The 22,018-nt window shown below is 48.5% G+C and overlaps 1 protein-coding gene across 2 annotated transcripts in view; it reads right to left on the bottom strand.

Annotated features, from left to right (window-relative positions):
- STRIP1 (striatin interacting protein 1) overlaps nt 1-22,018 on the bottom strand; it is a 287,397-nt gene that overhangs the window by 223,946 nt on the left and 41,433 nt on the right. For both annotated transcript variants that reach the window (XM_086923587.1, XM_086923588.1), the window contains exons 3-5: nt 20,668-20,742; nt 19,726-19,860; nt 17,871-17,991 (exon numbers count right to left, since the gene is read on the bottom strand). In XM_086923587.1, coding sequence (XP_086779713.1) covers nt 17,871-17,991; nt 19,726-19,860; nt 20,668-20,742 — 331 coding nt within the window. The remainder of the gene's footprint in view (nt 1-17,870; nt 17,992-19,725; nt 19,861-20,667; nt 20,743-22,018) is intronic.

Below are 22,018 nucleotides of genomic sequence, written 5' to 3'. Positions count from 1 at the left end.
GAAGTTGTTAGACCTGATGGTGACAGTAATGTATTTTCGGATTTTGAATCTAGCAATGAAGAAAATCTTGCACATGGAAATGTTACACCTACGCTTCCCATCATTTCTTCAAAAAAGTGTACCAGAATTCATCGTCTTCCTGAAAAGTACAAGGATTTTGTAATGAATTAGTATTACTATGAATGATACCTATTGTATGGACCAAAGATTGTTGTAAATAGAATTTTCAAGATCATTTCTTTGTATACATGTTATATAGTTATATTATGTGTATCTTATTTTTTTTTGTTTACAGAAAGGGAGGTGTGTTGTATAGCATGAGATTGTGACTCGTGTCTATCTCGTGTTGGTTGGTGCACATGCTGCATCATTTGAAATGTGTGTTTGTTGGGAGGTTGGAATGATGCGGGCATTACGATTTCTACCGGACTTGTGACCGGATGCTTGTGACATTAAATCCCTGAACCAACATCATCCTGCTTCCTGGTATCTTCTTACAGTTATCTTGATGGCAATTCATTCTGGTAGATTGCCCTTGGCAATGTAGATGTTGGCATGTTTCAACCTCATCTGGTTAAGAGGTCGCTTCAGGACAGTGGCTGGAGTTTTGGTTCCCCAGGTGTAAAATGGCACAGAGCATGGGGTCGCCAAGATCACAGGGGGCTTGACAGTTAACAACCCCACCTCCATCCCGGCTAAGCGGGGAAAAGCACCCTACGACGAATCCCAATTAGTAAGGTGGGAGGCCTCTAAAGACTGAAGCACCTTGTGCCCCTCCATTCCCTGGCATGAGATACAGGTGAGGATATGGAACTGGTGCTCCTCTGTGAATTGGGGGAGGGGACATGCTCCATTAAGTTAATTAGCATTGTTCCTGCAGTGGGTGCGGTGGAGAGGGGGAGGGGCTCGTGAAATGTGAGTTGGAGGTCTGTGTTGGATGTTGAAGTAATATGAGCGCCTAAAATTGGTTAATGGCCAGCTATATGTTGAGCTAGTGGCAAAGAGACTGCCTGAACGGAGTTCAACCCTACAATTATGGGTACCCACCTTTAGTAGAGAGCACCCTTAAGGGAGTGGAATAAATGAGAAAGGTCCCTGGCCGCTGTCTCTTCCGACATTGCCCCAATTATGATAGGTGTCCTTTTCTGCGACAAGTGAGCACAATATGAACCTGAATAACTTGAACATCCAAGTGGGCCATCAACAGTGGTTGACCTCCTGGAGTGAGTTTGTATGCTTAACTGGTACACCATACAGGTAAACCTCTTCTTGGTTAGAACTGGTGCATTGAAGGGCAATACCATAGCAGAAGGAAGATTAGTTGGTGGGCACTCTACTGCTGAGACTTCCAGGAAGCGCAGAAGGAAGAGCGATAGATAAATTCTTAAGTAAACAAGGCCTGTAAGTGACTGTGCTCAGAAATGTCCTCACCGGTGACTTCCCCTTACTCCTGCCCAGGAGGTTTTCAAAGACTATTTGGCGAAAACCTCCAGGCAGGTTTGAATAGACTTTCACTAGAGAAATGGGCATAGATAAACAAGACCTCAAGGATGTGCGTAAAAAACTTCAATCCATGATTCACAGACTGAAAGTCACAGAATCCTGACTCGACTCCACTGACTCAGCAGGACAACTCATCCACATCACGGTTGCATCCATGGACTGGCAAGTGCAGCAAATGTGGGAGAAATGCAAGGGCCATGACAATACGTCTGGGAGGCAGAACATAACGCGTTTGCAACTTGAAAGAAGACTGTGAGGGCAACAATATCTACGCCTGCTACACAAAGTTAGTTCCAGCAGATCCTACACGAATCCATGCAGAGTCCAACTGGAATCTTAAGAGCTCACAGGGTGGAAAGGCGCCCACAGGAACAAGGGGCGTGATCTAGAGATTTAGTGGCAAAGATGAATAATCTCAGAAAAAGAAATGAAGCCCTTCTAGCACAAATAAGAATTTGGAAGATAGCAAAGTAGTGCAATACCAAGACCTTTTGGTGACTATACCACAGCTGAGGTGACGTTTGAGTATTCACAACCTAACTCACTAAAGTACAAATTCACCATAGATGGCTAGCCCCCACAGGTCTGTGTAGGAGAGTAGGGTCTGCAATCCTATGATCACCGGGACTTTTTGCTTTTGTTTCACTGGTTTACGACTTTCTCGGGCTGTGGGCCTGCCAATCAGACCCACAGCCTAGCTGTTCTCTCACTAAATTGCTGTGTGTACCCTAGGTGCATTACCCAATTGGAACTGGGCCACCCTGTCAGACCCTGTAACTCAAGGCATCGGTGTACCCAGGGCCTACCAGGAGCTGAAGCATGTATTATGCCACCCCTGGATGGCCATCTAAATCTGACACAACTGGCTGCACGACAGCTGGGGCAACGTGGCGTACTCGCCCGTTGCTGTAGGTATAGTATCCCTATACCTAACCTTAAAATGGACACCCGAGTTCCTATCAGTCACTCCTATGGCAGGCCTTGACAATCCTGAAGGCAGAGTGCATGGAACCGTGTGAATTGGGCTCTGGCATGAGCCGAGCCCGGTTGCAGCTTGCGGAACCAAGACCCAATGGCTGTTCCAGGATAACGCGTATCATATCGGTAACTTCGGTATCGCGTTATCAAGACATGTCGAGTAAGGTGTCATACGAATCGGGATGCTGCCCCCTCACCAATTCTGGCGACGAGGTTAGCATTCCGCCCTTCTAGAGGGACACGACATGTACGTAACTGTGAACCCCGGTTAAAGTTAACTGAAGCCTCAGCTCCACAAAATGGACGCTGCCACCATAGACACGAGTCTGACCTCCTGCTGCTGGGAGTCCTTCCAGCGAGGAGAGCTCGGACAAAGGGTTTCCTGTCAAGGGCGGTGTTCGCACCGTCCCAGACAGGGTTTGTGTATTCTGGGTAGGTAGGGCTTTGCAAGAAGGTGACTGCGGAGTGGCACCCCGGTGCTCACTACGCATCTACCGGCTAGAACCAGTTCCAGGGGCGCGCAGCCCCTGACCTGGGGAAAGTCCAGCAGGGGGAGAGGGGTGTAACTACTCCCCTTCCTGGTCCCACCCCAGGGCAGGACCTAGTCATGTACCCACCCCTTTCTTTAGGATAAAGGCCGGAGCGGGGACCCTTCCAAATTAGATCATCTTTGAATCAAGAACTACTTTCTACAAAAGGACATCCGAGACTCTTCTCAAGATTTCTCCCTTGTGGCTAAGGAGTAGTCACCCTGCATCCGCAGGCACCATCTAAGAACTCTGCGGTTTGCTGCAAGTCCTTCCTCAGGAATCCGACGACCCAGCTCGATGAGAACCGGCTTCCCTGGCACCTCTGACCTCTACCCACATCGTCAGCTCAGCTGAGATCTGTGGGTGCGACGAGACCTCGAGGGACCGGCCATCATCAAAACCAGCACGCTTTCTTAATCCAGCACGACCACCGAAGGAATCCTCTGGTTAGTGCTCTGGGGTCCGAGAAGCCCCGATCCTGAGCAGCTCCAGCACCGAAGTGCAGCCTCCCAGCATCTCCACGATCTGCGTGGGGCCCTTCTGCTCGCCGCTCAGCACGTTGTCCGATCACTAGCCGCTGGCTTGTGATCTCCTTGACGACATCCGACAACCAACGCTGCTGGTCTGGTTGCTCCAGACCGGCCCTTGCTCCCTTTTCCGAGAGGAGCACCCCGGACCCTCCTGGTCCACTCAAGACGCCATTTTAGGCCCACCACGTGGCCCTGAAATCTGCCAAGGCTTGTTGCCCCAATCCTGGGCCCAGCGACGCCGACAGCATCAACCTTCGTGGGACAGCTCGCACCTCCATCCTGGTCGCCGACAACGCCTCCTGATCCATGAGACTGCAGAGCCTAGCGTCGCCCACTCACCTAGACGAGGTGACGGCCATCCGGTGCCTTCCTGGTACCCTCTGACTACTGGCTAGTAGTACGAACTGTGTCCCCTCTGCTTTCAGGTATCATCGATCTCTGATCCAGGCTTGGATCTCTACGAACTATTCTACACTGGTCGCCGGCCAGCAACTCCTTCCTTCCGGCTCCTGGCTCGTCAGCGAAAACCCCCTGACACCTGTAAGACTTGTGCACCCGCAGCCCTTGTGGCTAGGTAACTCCGGCATTTCGGTGCCCGCATAGCCTCCTTACTTAAGGGTCCTGAGTCCCTCGCTTCCGACTTGCCTTATCGGGTCCGCCCGAGACCACTAAACTTTCCGTGCCCTCGGGCACTTGTATTGATTGTGCACTTGAAGTATTTTCCTAAGAGTTTTGTTCTGTGCTTAGTACCCTGTCCTCATAAAGAGTACAGGGCTGTTGTGATTCTAATAAATATACCGTTTATTTTCATAACACTTGTGTGGTGTCCTTTCACTTGGTGTTCAAGGGGTATGTGATGGTATAACAGCTGGCGTAATTATTTATTTATTTAATGGTTTTATAAAGCGCGTAGTAACTCAAAGAGCATCCCAGCGCTGACCTGTTTCTCCAAGGGTTTCAGCCGTCTGATGAAATTATGTCTGCGGGAAAAGGAGGGTCTTTAGGGTTTTTCTGAACTGGAGGTAGTTCGGTTCTGTCCTGAGTCTTCGTGGTAGATGGTTCCAATGTTTGGCCGTGTGAACCGAGAAGCGACGGCCACCGGTCTTGGCTTTTCTGACTCTAGGGACTACGATAAGATTTTCTACGCTAGACCGGAGGTCTCTCTCCGCTTTGTAAGGGATTAGGAGTTCTTTGAGAAGAGGGGGGCCGTTATTGTTGAGGGTTTTATGGGCCAGACAGAGGGCCTTGAAGACGACCCTTTCTCTGACTGGGAGCCAGTGGAGGGATTTAAGAGCCGGCTTGGCAGAGGATCTTCCTGGTGTGCCCGTGAGTAGGCGGGCGGCGGCGTTTTGGACTTTTTGCAGCGAGTTCAGGGTGGCTTCAGGGGTTCCCAAGTAGATGGCGTTACAGTAGTCTAATCTTGCCAGGATTAGACCCTGAATGAGGAGCCTCCTTGCGGTATCGGGGAGCAGGGGGAAGATCTTCCTGCAGGCTCTGAGTAGCCCAAAACATGTTCCTGCCGTTCTTTTAGCCTGGGTTTTAAAGCTCATGTCCTTCTCGATCCATACACCAAGGCTCTTGACCTCTTCCTTGGGTGCGGGAGGGTCACCTAGGCAACTGGGCCAAAGGTGAGGTGGCAGAGAGGGCCCCTTGTGGCCCATCAAGAGGATCTCAGTCTTGGACCCATTCAGTTTTAGTGAGGAGAGATTCATCCATCGATGGACTTCGGAGAGGCAGCTGTGGAGATCGGATGGGGCGTGGTGGGGGTGTGAAAGGGTTACGACCAGCTGAGTGTCGTCGGCGTAGTTAATAACTGACACGCCGAACGAGCTGACCCTCTTCTCCAGTGGGGCCATGTACACGTTGAATAGCGTAGGGCTCAGGGATGAGCCCTGCGGTACTCCGCACCGGAGGGGGATGGTGGATGAGCAGCTGTCGTTTTCTCGCACCTGGAAGGAGCGTCCTGATAAAAAGGATTCTAGCCATTTCAAGGCCGTACCCTTTAGTCCGATCTCTCCCAGTCGGTGGATTAGGGTGGGATGGTCTACAGTGTCGAAGGCCGCACTGAGATCTAGGAGGATCACTGCCACTGATCCTCCTGTGTCCAGAATGTTTCTGGCCTTCTCCACCGCTGCCAGGAGGGCGATGTCCGTGCCCTGACCCGGACGGAACCCTGTCTGGGAGACCGCTAAGAGGTTGTTGCTTTCTAGGTAAAGCGATAATTGCTTGTTTACCAGCTTCTCTGCGATCTTGCTGTTTCCAGGGAGAAGGGATATGGGCCTATAGTTGGCGAAGTCCTGCGGGTCTAGGGAGGGTTTTTTTAATAGACCTTTGACTGCTGCCGCTTTCCAGCTGGGGGGGACTATGCCCTCCGAGAGAGAGGAGTTGATCAGGGCCGTGAGGGGAGGGATGATGGTGCTCGACACTTTTTTTTAGGAAGCGGAGGGGTGCAGGGTCGAGGGGGGAGCCACTTTTGATTAAGGCCAGCGTTGCTCCTACTTCTTCCGTTGTTACGGGGCCGAAAGCGTCCAGGGAGGGTTGGGGGTGGGCTGACAGCAGAGGAGGATTGCTGGTGGTGGTGGTGAGTTCCTGCTCTGTGTGGGCCTGTTCGGGGGGGGGGGGTATGGTAAGAAGAATTTTTTGAATCTTCTTGTCAAAGAAGGTGGCTAAGTTGTTACATTTAATTTCAGCTTCTTTGGGATCGAGGGGTTTAAGTGGGGAGTCAGGGCCGTGAAGGAGTTCTTTAAGAACTGAATAGGTTTCATGGGCCGAGCAGGCAGCGTTTTTAATTCTGTTCTCGTAGAAGCTAGTTTTGGTGTTGCGGAGCTCTTTTTTGTAGGATTTTACAGAGGTACGGAATGATTCTTTTTGTTCCTCGGTTTTTTCCTTCCTCCAGATACGTTCATTCCTTTTGCAAGCCTTGCGCAAAAGGTTGAGTTCCGGAGTATACCAGGGTGAGGGATTAACTCTCTTGGTGTGTTTCAGAGAGTGGGTTTTAGGCAGAATGGCGTCGAGCGATTGGGTAATCCAGGCTTAACACGCCCTCTAGAGTTTAGCCCGAAGACTGCTCGTATCCACGCTACTAGGATAGCTGGTCTAAGGTTGACTTACAACCAATCACCATAAGGGTCGTTTGGAACGATACATAGTGGTCACTAGAATAGTGAACACTGCATATCGGGCCAACTTCTCACATTGAGATGAACTGAAAGAGGTTTTTAGGAGATTCAGAACTCAAGGGCGCACTGCCTAAGTTTATACGTTACAATGTGTGAAGTGGAATGTTGCTGTGTAGTGCGTGTAGAGCAGACGGAAAACACCCTTAACCGTCCAGAAAAGTCAACAGACTAGGCAAAATTACAAGGCTAAGCTCTCGCAACTACAATGTGTTCTCACAATTAAGGTACAATGACCGATAAGAATAAAAGCACAGAAGCAGATTCTTTGGTGTGTTTCTTCTTGTCACAGCAAGATGTAGGTTTTATTTTCTCCAGACTTGAGCAATGTCACTTCTCACATTGGTGAGCAGCGGTTGGGATTTGAGCTTGCTGTTGTTTTACCACGCGTATCCTAAGAATATCTTGTGAAAGATCGCATAAGTACTCCAGGTACATATAACTTACCTTAGAATACTCTGAGTTCTACTGAACCAGCTGTTGTAGCTCCTCAAGGCTTAGCACACCTTGGCTACAACTCTTAGCAAGGGATCAGTAGGTAAACATATAGTGTAGGTAGGTGCATCACTTACACCACACTAGAAGCAGCATGTCAGACAAAGGAGGAAACTCTGAGTCTCCCCTTGTGTCAGTCGACCTTCCACAGGTCACCTCCAGATATGCTGCACTTAGCTTCCAAGAGATGCGACAGATCTGTACATCTCGGAAGTTAAAACAGGGTGCAAACCCTACCATCCCGTTTCTGATTGGTCTCTTGAAGACTTATGATGCAAGGAGGGCGGGTAACACCGACCCTTCTCATCCAGAAGTGGATATGCCCCCCCTCGAGGGAACCACAGGTGACCCTGACCTTATCCATCTCTCCGCAGAAGGTGAAGAGGAGGACGAGGAGCCAGAGACATCTGGGGACGAGGCAGACAAAGGTCCAGTCATAGTTAGTCAGCTAACCCAGGACAACTTAAGCCGGCACGAGAATGGTACTAGGAGACCCCTGGGGCCTCTCTCGGGCCAGCTTAACATTGGGAACGGACGAGTTAGGTCTCTGTCGAGAGGCTCTAATAGATCCGTTCGAACCAATGGCTCTCGAGGCTCTGCTCGACGAGGGATGACTCCCCTCAGAGGAGAGTGTACGAAGCGAAGGAGCGGGAAGTCAATCTGCGGATCGAGAGGGAAGAACTTGCCCTAGCCAAAGAAAGACTCGCCTTTGCTCGAGAGCAAGAATTGAGTGGGACAATTCCCACTGGTGGCAGCATTCCCCCACGGGAACCCAGGAGTTTAGACACTAAGCACCTGAATAAGATAGTGCCCCCCTTTAAGCAAGGGGACGACATCCACAAATGGATTACTGCTTTGGAGCGGGCCTGCACTGTACAGTGCATCCCCCAGAGTCAGTGGGCAGCTATCTTGTGGCTCTCCTTTGAAGGTAAAGGTAGAGATAAGCTCCTCACTACTAGAGTAGAGGACGCTAACAATTACCAGGTCCTGAAGAACACACTGATTGATGGGTTCGGCCTAACCACTGAGCAGTACAGGTTGCTGTTCAGGGATACCCAGAAAACTCAGTCTCAGGACTGGTTTGATTTTGTTGATTGTGCCACTAAGGCTTTGGAGGGCTGGTTGCTGGGGAGTAAGGTTATTGATTACACAGGATTGTATAATTTGATCGTGCGAGAACAGATTTTAAACAATTGTCAGAACCAGTTGTTGCATCAGCACCTTGTCGACTCGGATCTGACCTCTCCCCAAGAATTGGGAAAGAAGGCAGACAGATGGCTCAGAACAAGGGTTAAGCAAAACCAGGGCCAGAACCAGGGTGGTCAGAAGAAAGCAGACCAGAAGGGTAAAGATTCAAAAGGGGAACAAAATGACCAGAAGTCTTCGACAGGTCCCCAACAACCCAAAGAAGGGGGGGGTCAGGCTTCCCAGAAAAAGAAGAATCAAGAAGGCCAATCGAAAGGTGGTGCCAATACTGTAAAAGTAAAACTCACTGGTTTAGTGAGTGCACCAAGAAAGGAGGGCAGACTCCTGCTACTGCAGCCCCTAAGGCACCTGTGCCCCCTAGTACAGCCAGCAGTAGTAGTGCGCCTCCCAAGGGACTAGTTGGGTTAACCTTGGGTTCTGAGGGGTGTGACAGCTTAGTTGGTACACTCACTCAGGCTGTCCTTGTCTGTACAGGGGATGTGGATATATCCCCTGATGTCAGTCCCAATACTTTGGGCAAATACCGACAGACGCCTTTAATACATGGAAGAATGGCTCAGGCCTATAGGGACACTTGTGCCAGCGTCACCATGGTGACGCCTAACTTTGTGGACCCTGGACAGATCATGCCAGGTACAGATTTCCTGGTGACCAATGCCAGCAACGTCACTACCAGTCATAGTATGGCGATTGTTGCTTTCTCCTGGGGAGGGGTAAATGGCCAGAAAAAGGTTGTTGTTAGTTCAGACCTCCCAGTGGATTGTTTGTTGGGCAATGATTTGGAGTCATCACAATGGTCAGAAGTGGAGCAACGGACTCACATGGAGATGTTAGGCTTGCCAGCACACGTGTTTGCTGTGACCAGGTCACAGGTCAGACGATGCCCCACTGAACAGGTGCTGGATCCTCGAACAACGGACCAGACACCTCCCAAGAAGAAGAGCAGTCGGGTTAAGGCCTCGCCTTCCCCCTTGCCCCAAGTCGAGGATCAAGTCTCAGAGGAGGCTGACCTCCAGGAATTGCGGGAAACTGAACCTAAAGAACTCGAACTTGATCAAGTTGAGTTTCTGGGCTCAGGGGGACCCACACGAGAAGACCTGGGGAAGGACCAGTTAGACTGCCCTTCCCTTGAACCCCTCAGACAGCAGGCTGCTGCTGAGGCTGCTGGGAACGCCACAGGTACCCACAAGGTATACTGGGAAGATGGACTCCTGTACACTGAGGCAAGAGACCCCAAGCCTGGCATGACCAGGAGGCTGGTTATCCCCTTGTCTCAGCGTGGTTTCCTCCTTACCTTGGCCCACGAGATTCCCTTAGCAGGACACTTAGGCCAGACGAAGACGTGGGACAGGCTTGTCTCGCACTTTCACTGGCCTCACATGAACGAAGATACCAAGGAGTTTTGTCGCTCCTGTGTCACTTGCCAAGCCAGTGGTAAGTCAGGTGGCACGACAAAGGCCCCCCTTATACCAATGCCTGTGGTGGGGGTGCCCTTTGAACGGGTGGGGATTGACATCGTCGGTCCCATGGAACCACCAATAGCATCAGGGCACAAGTTTATACTGGTGGTAGTGGATCATGCCACCAGGTATCCTGAAGCTATTCCCGTTAGGACCACTACAGCCCCTGTGGTGGCAAGAGCCCTAGTTGGAGTATTCTCCAGAGTGGGCTTCCCTAAGGAGGTCGTCTCCGACAGAGGTGCAAACTTCATGTCGAGCTACTTAACTGCTATGTGGAAGGAATGTGGTGTCAACTACAAGTTCACTACACCCTATCATCCACAATGCAATGGGCTTGTTGAGAGATTCAACAGGACCCTGAAAGGGATGATTCATGGACTACCTGAAAAGCTTCGGCGTAGATGGGACGTCCTGATCCCCTGCCTTTTATTCGCTTACAGAGAAGTCCCACAGAAGGGGGTTGGCTACAGCCCTTTTGAACTTTTGTACGGGCATCCTGTAAGAGGACCCCTGTGTTTGGTGAAGGAAGGATGGGAGAGACCTCTCAAAAAGCCTGCAACCAGCATCGTGGACTATGTGCTTGGCCTCCGCTCGCGGATGGCTGAATACATGGAGAAGGCATCCGAAAACCTTAAGGCCAGCCAAGAACTCCAAAAAGCTTGGCATGACCAAAAGGCTGTCTTGACTGTTTACCAGCCCGGACAGAAGGTGTGGGTGTTGGAGCCAGTGGCCCCAGCAGCACTCAAGGACAAATGGTCCGGGCCCTACACCATCCTGGAGAAAAAGGGAGAGGTCACCTACCTGGTAGACCTTGGAACTCCCCGGAGCCCCCACAGGGTGCTCCATGTCAACAGGCTCAAAGCATATGTCTTCAGGAAGGACATGAGTTTGCTCATGGCCATAGATGAGGGACAGGAGGAGGAGAGTGACCCTCTCCCCGACCTGCTCACTCAGAATCCTGGCGATGGATCGGTAGACGGTGTTGTCTTTTGTGGCAGCCTCTCCGAACATCAACAGGAGGATTGTAAACAAGTTCTTCAATCCTTCCGGCATATGTTCTCTCTAACACCCAGTCAGACCAATTGGTGCACCCATGAGGTTGACACTGGTGACAGCTTGCCCGTCAAGAGTAAAATCTACAGGCAGCCCGATCACGTTAGAGACTGCATCAAGAGTGAAGTGCAGAAAATGTTGGAGCTGGGAGTCATTGTACCCTCGGATAGCCCTTGGGCTAGTCCCGTAGTTTTAGTGCCGAAACCTCACACCCCGGGCGGTTAGAAAGAGATGAGGTTCTGCGTAGACTACAGGGGTCTCAATGCAGTCACTAAGACTGATGCCCACCCAATACCAAGGGCAGACGAGCTTATCGATAGATTGGCTTCGGCCAACTACTTAAGTACGTTTGACCTAACAGCTGGGTATTGGCAAATCAGGTTAGCTGAGGACGCCAAGCCTAAGACCGCATTCTCTACCCCTGGTGGGCATTATCAGTTCGTGGTGATGCCCTTTGGTTTGAAAAATGCACCTGCCACCTTCCAACGGTTGGTGAATCACGTTCTCACTGGGCTGGATGACTTCTGTGCGGCGTATCTTGACGATATCGCTGTCTTTAGCTCCACCTGGGAGGATCACCTGGTCCACCTGCGGAAAGTGTTAGAGGCTCTGCAAGCAGCAGGTCTCACTATCAAGGCTACCAAGTGCCAGATAGGGCAGACACAGGTTGTATACTTGGGCCACCTTGTCGGTGGAGGCCAAGTTCAACCACTGGAGAGCAAGATACAGTCAATCAGGGACTGGGCCCCTCCAACCACCCAGACTCAGGTTCGAGCTTTCTTGGGCCTGACTGGTTACTACCGGAAGTTCGTCAGGAATTACGGATCGATTGTGACTCCGCTCAATGAACTGACGAGTAAGAAAATGCCAAAAAAGGTTCAGTGGACAGCGAGCTGTCAAAAAGCATTCGATGACCTAAAACAGGCCATGTGCACCGCACCTATCCTCAAGAGTCCAGACTACTCCAAACCATTCATTGTCCAAACAGATGCTTCTGAGTTGGGTGTGGGAGCTGTTCTATCTCAACTGAATTTTGATGGTAATGACCAGCCCATTGCTTTTATAAGCAGACGGCTGACCCCCAGAGAGAAAAATTGGTCAGCTATAGAGAGGGAGGCCTTCGCTGTGGTGTGGGCCCTGAAGAAACTGAGGCCATACTTGTTTGGCACTCATTTCAAGATTCAGACCGACCATAAGCCCCTCCTATGGCTAAATCAGATGAAGGGTGAAAACCCCAAACTGCTTAGGTGGTCCATTTCCCTACAGGGGATGGACTTCACAGTGGAGCATAGACCTGGCACTGATCATGGCAATGCAGATGGGCTCTCCAGGTATTTCCACTTAGAACAAGAAGACTCACCTGGTCAAGGTTAGCTTATTGTCCCAACGTTTGGGGGGGGGTCATGTAGGAGAGTAGGGTCTGCAATCCTATGATCACCCGGACTTTTTGCTTTTGTTTCACTGGTTTACGACTTTCTCGGGCTGTGGGCCTGCCAATCAGACCCACAGCCTAGCTGTTCTCTCACTAAATTGCTGTGTGTACCCTAGGTGCATTACCCAATTGGAACTGGGCCACCCTGTCAGACCCTGTAACTCAAGGCATCGGTGTACCCAGGGCCTACCAGGAGCTGAAGCATGTATTATGCCACCCCTGGATGGCCATCTAAATCTGACACAACTGGCTGCACGACAGCTGGGGCAACGTGGCGTACTCGCCCGTTGCTGTAGGTATAGTATCCCTATACCTAACCTTAAAATGGACACCCGAGTTCCTATCAGTCACTCCTATGGCAGGCCTTGACAATCCTGAAGGCAGAGTGCATGGAACCGTGTGAATTGGGCTCTGGCATGAGCCGAGCCCGGTTGCAGCTTGCGGAACCAAGACCCAATGGCTGTTCCAGGATAACGCGTATCATATCGGTAACTTCGGTATCGCGTTATCAAGACATGTCGAGTAAGGTGTCATACGAATCGGGATGCTGCCCCCTCACCAATTCTGGCGACGAGGTTAGCATTCCGCCCTTCTAGAGGGACACGACATGTACGTAACTGTGAACCCCGGTTAAAGTTAACTGAAGCCTCAGCTCCACAAAATGGACGCTGCCACCATAGACACGAGTCTGACCTCCTGCTGCTGGGAGTCCTTCCAGCGAGGAGAGCTCGGACAAAGGGTTTCCTGTCAAGGGCGGTGTTCGCACCGTCCCAGACAGGGTTTGTGTATTCTGGGTAGGTAGGGCTTTGCAAGAAGGTGACTGCGGAGTGGCACCCCGGTGCTCACTACGCATCTACCGGCTAGAACCAGTTCCAGGGGCGCGCAGCCCCCGACCTGGGGAAAGTCCAGCAGGGGGAGAGGGGTGTAACTACCCCCCTTCCTGGTCCCACCCCAGGGCAGGACCTAGTCATGTACCCACCCCTTTCTTTAGGATAAAGGCCGGAGCGGGGACCCTTCCAAATTAGATCATCTTTGAATCAAGAACTACTTTCTACGAAAGGACATTCGAGACTCTTCTCAAGATTTCTCCCTTGTGGCTAAGGAGTAGTCACCCTGCATCCGCAGGCACCATCTAAGAACTCTGCGGTTTGCTGCAAGTCCTTCCTCAGGAATCTGACGACCCAGCTCGATGAGAACCGGCTTCCCTGGCACCTCTGACCTCTACCTACATCGTCAGCTCAGCTGAGATCTGTGGGTGCGACGAGACCTCGAGGGACCGGCCATCATCAAAACCTGCACGCTTTCTTAATCCAGCACGACCACCGAAGGAATCCTCTGGTGAGTGCTCTGGGGTCCGAGAAGCCCCGATCCTGAGCAGCTCCAGCACCGAAGTGCAGCCTCCCAGCATCTCCACGATCTGCGTGGGGCCCTTCTGCTCGCCGCTCAGCACGTTGTCCGATCACTAGCCGCTGGCTTGTGATCTCCTTGACGACATCCGACAACCAACGCTGCTGGTCTGGTTGCTCCAGACCGGCCCTTGCTCCCTTTTCCGAGAGGAGCACCCCGGACCCTCCTGGTCCACTCAAGACGCCATTTTAGGCCCACCACGTGGCCCTGAAATCTGCCAAGGCTTGTTGCCCCAATCCTGGGCCCAGCGACGCCGACAGCATCAACCTTCGTGGGACAGCTCGCACCTCCATCCTGGTCGCCGACAACGCCTCCTGGTCCGTGAGACTGCAGAGCCTAGCGTTGCCCACTCACCTAGACGAGGTGACGGCCATCCGGTGCCTTTCTGGTACCCTCTGACTACTGGCTAGTAGTACGAACTTGGTCCCCTCTGCTTTCAGGTATCATCGATCTCTGATCCAGGCTTGGATCTCTACGAACTATTCTACACTGGTCGCCGGCCAGCAACTCCTTCCTTCCGGCTCCTGGCTCGTCAGCGAAGACCCCCGACGCCTGTAAGACTTGTGCAGCCGCAGCCCTTGTGGCTAGGTAACTCCGGCATTTCGGTGCCCGCATAGCCTCCTTACTTAAGGGTCCTGAGTCCCTCGCTTCCGACTTGCCTTATCGGGTCCGCCCGAGACCACTAAACTTTCCGTGCCCTCGGGCACTTGTATGGATTGTGCACTTGAAGTATTTTCCTAAGAGTTTTGTTCTGTGCTTAGTACCCTGTCCTCATAAAGAGTACAGGGCTGTTGTGATTCTAATAAATATACCGTTTATTTTCATAACACTTGTGTGGTGTCCTTTCACTTGGTGTTCAAGGGGTATGTGATGGTATAACAGCTGGCTTAACACGCCCTCTAGAGTTTAGCCCGAAGACTGCTCGTATCCACGCTACTAGGATAGCTGGTCTAAGGTTGACTTACAACCAATCACCATAAGGGTCGTTTGGAACGATACATAGTGGTCACTAGAATAGTGAACACTGCATATCGGGCGAACTTCTCACAGTCTGCACTTCACATGGAAAGAGATGCCCAGAAAAATCCGGGACACTGACATAGGATTACCACTCATTGCACCAAGTGACTTGGCACAGCCGACACATCAGAAACACCAGAAAGAGGCAGGGCACAAGACCGTAGTAGATACATTTCACCATAATAATTCATCAAAACCACTGCTCAGAGCCACTGAGGAAGTGGGCACAACCAAATGCAACTCCAAAAGCCACTGCTTCCTATGAATGCAGCGTTTAACATTTCATAGATTGCACATGAGAGGCTGGTAGCATGAACACCGCTGATAAAAGCTATAAGACTATTCGTAAAAGTCACACCAAGTAACAGAAGGAGAGGCAGTTGGGATTTGTAATTCAAGGTTGTCTCTCCCTCTTGGTCAGTTGGTTCTGTCACCTGATATTCATATTATTTCTAGTTGTGGGAACTCAGTTGGCCCCTAGTGAGTGGAGAATAGTTTATCAATGGAAGGGACATCTGATCTAGCCAGTCCTCATAAGGGAAAAGAAGAGTAGTAGGGGATTGGACCGATACGCAGCAAAGGGGGAGGTGACAACGCCTCCAAAGTTGCTGTGTTCAAGGTATCTTTGAATGCAAAGGGTCTCGAGGCACAACCACAGAAAGTCTGGTGCTGTATCATCCAATAAGCTATACTGAAACACAAGGGAAACCCTAGGATCAGTTGGGGCCCTGAATGCCAATTTGAGAATCGAGAAAAAGGGTCCCCATTAACTCCTTCGACGCTCATGACGAGCTCAGCTCGTCATGGTGTACACCTCCATACACTCATGACGAGCTGAGCTCGTCATGAACAATGGGAATCCAGCAAAATCAGCACAGGAGGAAAATAACACTAGCATCGATGGTGTTAACAACAAAATGTCAGAAAAATCAAATAGCCATTTTTTTGTGATTAAATAGTTGTATATATTTACAAATTGTTATCCAACAATAAATCACGATGCAATGCGAGATGCAAAAGTGCCTGTGTTCAGAAGAGCGACACACTCATTTGATATGGACAAACAGTTGTGTATCAATCACAAAGCTTTCTTAATAGGTAACCCATAGAACAAGATAAGATACACATTTTAATGGGTTTGCCTAATTAGTCAACAGAGTTTCGATCTCTTCTGATGACAAGATCATCATCAGGACTTCTAATATGTATGAGCAAGAGAAGAAAGCTATATGTAATTGGGGATGGGAAAAGAGAGAAGGGTAACATAGAAAAAAGGAAACGTGAATAAAATTATATATACACACACACAGGCCTATTATATATAATAAACCGTCGTAATATAACCTCTGATGGTGACCCCCATGGCTGTGTAAATGTGCTTTCCTCAGTATGAAACTCACAAATAGGTGCAGCCTCGTGAGTTTCAAAATATTCACCGTCCTTATTCAGCCAATTAATTTTTATTTGAAATGTAAGTGACAGGATTTGTGATTGAAAACAACAGATACATACGAAAGTGTTAATACTTTAAAGCCTGCTAGGATAAATCTCGCAAAAATATTGAACGGAGTTACAATTTGCTTTCGGGGTGCTCCATTTTAAAAAAAACACTTTCATACAAGTAAAAAATATTATTTCATGTTACTGCTCAAAATGGAATGGTAAATGAAAATATGAGCATGGTGCCAGTGTTATTCTGTAGGTGCGTGCATCCATGGAGCGGCATATGTCATGAATCAAGAGCATACATACAAAATGATGAGGCCGCTAGCCGTGTCATGATGCATACCACTTTGTTTTATTATTTATGTATTTTTCCTCCCAATACTGCATCACATGAGCAACAAGCATTTGCAATGCAATAGGTCTCGCATTTGCGAGAGTTTAAGCTATTGGCATTGTATATTACAATGCCTTTTATTTATCAGTTTTGATAATTAACACATAAATAAAAGGCCTTTTCATGTACAATACCAATAGCTCAAACTCTTGTGAATGTGAGACCTCTTTCATTTTAAAGAAGCGGGCACCCTTGTCCCGGGCTGCTTGGAAAGTGACAGCGTACATGGCATGCTGAATGTTGCAGGAAAGCATGTCATGCCTGCAGTAGGAGAAACTCATTAATGAAAATAGTGCTTACAGAGTAAATAAGACATACTGTGTAACAACAGAAGTAAAAGGGCTAGTCCTCATGGGAGGTTACAAATGAAGACAAGGCAGTACTAAGGAGGGACTAACAAGCCTATTAACAGATCAGAAGCCAGCATTTACGAAAACAATGACAAGCCAATGAAAAATATGGGCGGAGAGTGGGCGGGACTTCAAGTCCATAATCTAATTCAGCATGCCTCAGAGAGCAACGCATGCGTTGCCCAGGCTAGATCTAAAATCATCGGTAAAGCCAGTATGTCAAAAAGGAGGGACCTCTTGGCTTGTTATGAGCAGTCTTTCATTTGATCTCTTAATAAGAAGAGCACTGAAGCAGCAATGCAGCTCCTTGCAATTTTTTAATCTATAGTGATTTTTTGTAACTGTTTTAATATAATGTACTATCTTTGTAAGAAATGACAAACTATTTCCTCTAAATAAACATTGATATGGTCACAGAGATGTATTTTTTCTAGGTGAGGAATCCCTCGAGAATCCACGTTATATGCTGAGATTGTGTATGGTTTATTAATTAAATGAAAGGTCCATTGAGGGAGAATTAGCTCCTCCCAGAGGTTTTTATGTACCTTGGGGTGCACTTACTTGCCTTTGGGTGCTCATCTCTACGAAAGAATCAAAAATTCAGGGCAGGTCTAAAATACAACAAGAACCTTCAACATGTCCACAATACTCATCCCACAACGAGCCTGGTGTATATGCAAAGTACCTCTCACACTCAAGCCCCCATTGACACCCAGCTATCATTAACAGAATCTTCCATTCCTCTTCTCATTCAGCACCTCTTCCAACTACCAACCTCTCTCCCGTACCACTTCCAGTTTATCCCAGGACAGCAGTAGTCTTTTACCCTCTCCTCTGTCTCATATCCAATCCCTTACATGCCAGCAGTATTAGTGTGAGCCATCACGTACTCAATCTCCATGTTCAGCAGTTCCACCAGAGCACTGAAAGTGCCAACCTCGAGCAGCAGGAAGATGTTGTATCTCATCCAGGACTGGACATCTGCCTCGGAGCTGCAATCCCCGAATGTGCCTGTAAGTGAGGTTATACACACTGTCAGGTAGCATCAAGCAAACTCACTGAAGGAGCTCCTAAGAAAGACATCCAAGCAAAAACACTGAAAGAACTGTGCGGTTGATCACCCTGGTTAGACTGTTCTATCAAAGTGAGCCTGCCCACAGTGATTATGCACAGAAGGAAATAAGCAAGTACACAGCACTGTCTCTGAACGTGCTCTGTAAGTACCACCTTTATCGGAGACAACATCATCGCTCCTGATAAGGCAATTGCTACAGAAAGAGTGCTGGAGGGCACGTTCTAGCATGTGAACGTGCCCAGTGGCCACTGTAGCATGTGAGAGAATGTAGCGAACAATATGGTACATAATATCATACAATGGGGAGAAGGCAGCAGTTGAGAACTAAATGAAGCGGTGTAGTTGCCATTACACATCCACTGGTGCAGGATCCAGTTTCACAAGCACCGAACTGGACAGTGCCTGAAGGTCATGTGTCAAGTCGTTTCTTTGAGCAGCATATTCTGCTTGCAAACTGGAAAAAGCAGACCAGGGAAGAACAGAGAATGACAAGTGTTAAGAGGTGGAGGTTATCCCTCTGGGTCAAGAGGCATGAATGTGGTGCTGGGGGAAGAGGTGGATGAGTAACCTTCTTTCCCCTCCTGTGCTGCATGATCTCTATTCCCATTGTTCATGACGAGCTCACTTCTTCATCAGCACAGCTCAACCGTTCCTCATGACGAGCTGAGCTTGTCATGAGCATCGAAGGGGTTAGGGATCTCAATGGTAGAGAGAGCAGCAACAGTTACCTGGACTGGTGACGTTAAAGAGGGCAACAACCGGGGTGTTGAATGCAGGACATAATCCAGTTGAAGTAGGTAGGAGAGGTTTAAGATACAACAAGTTATTCCGGGTAAGAGGAATTAAGGAGGAAGGAATCAAATACCTTCATCCTTAGAGAGGAAGGATGGACAGATAGAGAAAGATTTCCTTTCTTCTGATAAAACAGAAAGCGTCTGAAGTGATTCAAAAGCTGCCAGGCACAACCCTGCAGAGGGATGGGAACTGTATCCATGATTTTTTCCATTTACATACAGGTAAAATGGGAATGTGACCGGAGGGGGCGTTGTTTGAGAGGAAATTATTTGATTTAAATAGAAGGGAAAGAGGTACTTGAAGAGTGCAACAGAATGATGGGAACAGATTAGTTAAAACACCTAAATCAAGGATAAAGAATAAACAATTAAAACATCTGTGACCGGTACAACAGACTAAAAAGTGACAATGTTTTTCTGTGTCAATCAGTGCAGTGAGTAACAGAGACTAAGGGTAGACACTGGTCTCATGAGAGTGACTGTAGAAGGAGGGGGCAGCACTGGTGTACACGAGTGGAAGAGAGGGTGGGAGCACTGATCCCAGGATGAGAGCACCTGTGCATTAGTGCATGGAAGAGTGGCTAATTAGATATGCTGCCTCCTGTGGGACACCAATTTATAGCATGAGCCCTTAAAGAGGACACCATCTCAAACCAAGAGCAACCAAAGGGACTCTGTAGCAGTTTACAGCTTCCAAAAAAGCACCTGGGTATAGGTAAGACATGCTATCATAGTGAAAGTCACAGAGGAAAAACATGCTAAGAACAAAGAAGCCTTAGTTGGCATTTCCAAAGTACACTGTATCATAGTAAGATGATCCTAGAGAACAATAAAGATCAACAAAGAATTTGTTCCATGAAAACAAACGATTCTGACCTTGGGCGACATAAAGAATGGCCCGAGCAATCTTCAGCCGCTTTTCCCTGGCAGTAACTTCTAAACCATCCAGTAAGCGCATGGCATGGGTCCGCTGTTCTGTGATGCTCAGCTCTGTCCATTTCTTGTCAGGCACTGAAAAAAAATTATGAATAGGTGTAAATGAACAAAATTAAGTGGGGCAGAAAAGGCAAACAAAAGAGTTGAATCAAAGAGAAAAAATAACAGAGAAGAAAGAGGCAAGTGTAAAATGGAGAACAATAATCCAGAGAAAAGATGCTCAAGGGGTGAAAGCTTAGTAGTGAGAACAAAGAAAAAAGTTAAAGCGTTGAACTCCAAGGAAGCATTGGACAAGAAAAAACAGAAGAGCTCATAAAGAGAGTTCAATGACTAACAGAAAAACAGCACAAAAGAGCAAGAATAGAAAGGGCAAAAGGCAAATAAGATAAAAGAACCGGAAGAATTGATTTTGGGCTTATTTGGTGAAGAGAGAAGTAAAGGGAGACCCAACTAGGCATAAGTCACTGCACCCAGATTATAATAGTTAAAAAGTACCAGAGTGCAGGAAAGGATGAAGTTTGCGTATATGGATGGCATACACCCAATTCCAGACTATAGGGAGAGAATGAGATGTAAGCACAGGAGGATCACATTCCAAGTGGAACTGTAAGAAGAAGTCGTACTGTGCAAAGGTAGGTCATGATATGCACAGATGAAGAATTTGTGATGGGGGAGGAGTAAAGACTACAAGTAAGATTTCAAGATCCAAATGTAGCTGAAAGAAGGATCTGGTGCTAGAAATACCAGGTACCATGCACAGCTGCAGTGAGATGGTCTAGTGGTGCTACTACATAAGCACAGCTTTAGTAGGGTAGAAAAGAGTCGATGCATAAGAAGGTGACATGTAGCTGAAGTCAACATTGTGTAATAAAGGTATTTTACCGTGCACTCTGAAATCTTCTTCAAAGCATTTTCTGTTGAGGAGGAATTCAGGGCCTTCAGTGTAACTATACAGTTCTGTCAGAGAAAACAAAGAAAAAAAACACTATGTTGCTTCATGGATACTTTACATCATGGAGTAATAAATAGACAGTGCGTGTACAAAGACAGTAATCATCACATGCACAGAAAGGGAGCAACACGAGCACTGGGGTCAATATTTCAGGAAAATTTTAAGTATTCGACACAGCCAGCAGAGCACGGAGTTCAAGAACAATGCCCAGCAAACTGAGAAACATAATATCCAGAAGCCAAGTGCAATATCAGGCTGACACAGTATTCAGTGACCAAAAGCCATGCACAGTACAGAAAAAGCTTCACAGATTTTGTGAAAATATGTGCAGACTCACAAGACTAACACCACACACGCACACCTGTGAGGATAGTAAGAGATTATTACATCCAGTGTCCCCAGAGTGTATGGGGGGTGGGCACATCTACCACCTATTTACCAACACATCAACAACTAGCTTTGAGGCCTTTCATGGCATCAGAAACCAAGAGCCAGGTCGAGCATAGAGACCAGTACAGTGTTCTCTAACAGCAGCAACGATGAGCATGGAGGCCAACAACACATCAGGGACCAAAAGCCATGTACAGCAAACACAGCTTCTGGGATGATGGGGACATTTAGACAGAAAACAAGACAGCATTTAAACACAAGAACAGTCCACAAGAGAGAGATCAAGATCCACATCTAGCAAAGAGAAATGGGTAGTCGAAAAAGCAATTTCCAAAACAGAAAAAACTAAAACAAAAGCCATGCTTTCCATAAGGGGGAATAACTTCAGAGGCAGGGTCCTGCAGAACAGAGAGAACAAAGCAGCAACAAAGACCAAGAGTTATGCGGCTGCCCAGTATCGGCATCAGCACAGCTTTGGAGATCAAGAGTCTTGTCATACAGATTTAAGACAAACAAGCATTGGAAATGCAATAGGTCTCGCACCATTAGAGTTAGTGCTTTTAGAATTGTTTATGGTTTTTTTTGTAAATGTTTAGCATTTTTGTTTCCTGTAGCCACTGCTAAAGAATTACAAATAAAAAAAGCCATAAACATTTCTAAAAGCTCTAACTGAAATGGTCTGAGACCTATTGCACTGTTGAGGGTGAGGGGTTGAGGGTGAGTGAGGGTGAGGGTGGGTGAGTGAGGGTGAGGGGTTGAGGGTGAGTGAGGGTGAGTGAGGGTGAGGGGTTGAGGGTGAGTGAGAGTGAGGGTGAGGGTGAGAGTGAGGGTGAGGGTGAGGGTGAGTGAGGGTGAGGGGTTGAGGTTGAGGGTGAGGGGTTGAGGTTGAGG

Source organism: Lissotriton vulgaris, chromosome 5 (assembly GCF_964263255.1).
Source record: "Lissotriton vulgaris chromosome 5, aLisVul1.2, whole genome shotgun sequence".
Taxonomy (NCBI): Eukaryota; Metazoa; Chordata; class Amphibia; order Caudata; family Salamandridae; genus Lissotriton; species Lissotriton vulgaris.
The sequence above is the reverse complement of the archived record's forward strand: the minus strand, read 5'-3'. Positions and strand labels throughout refer to the sequence as shown.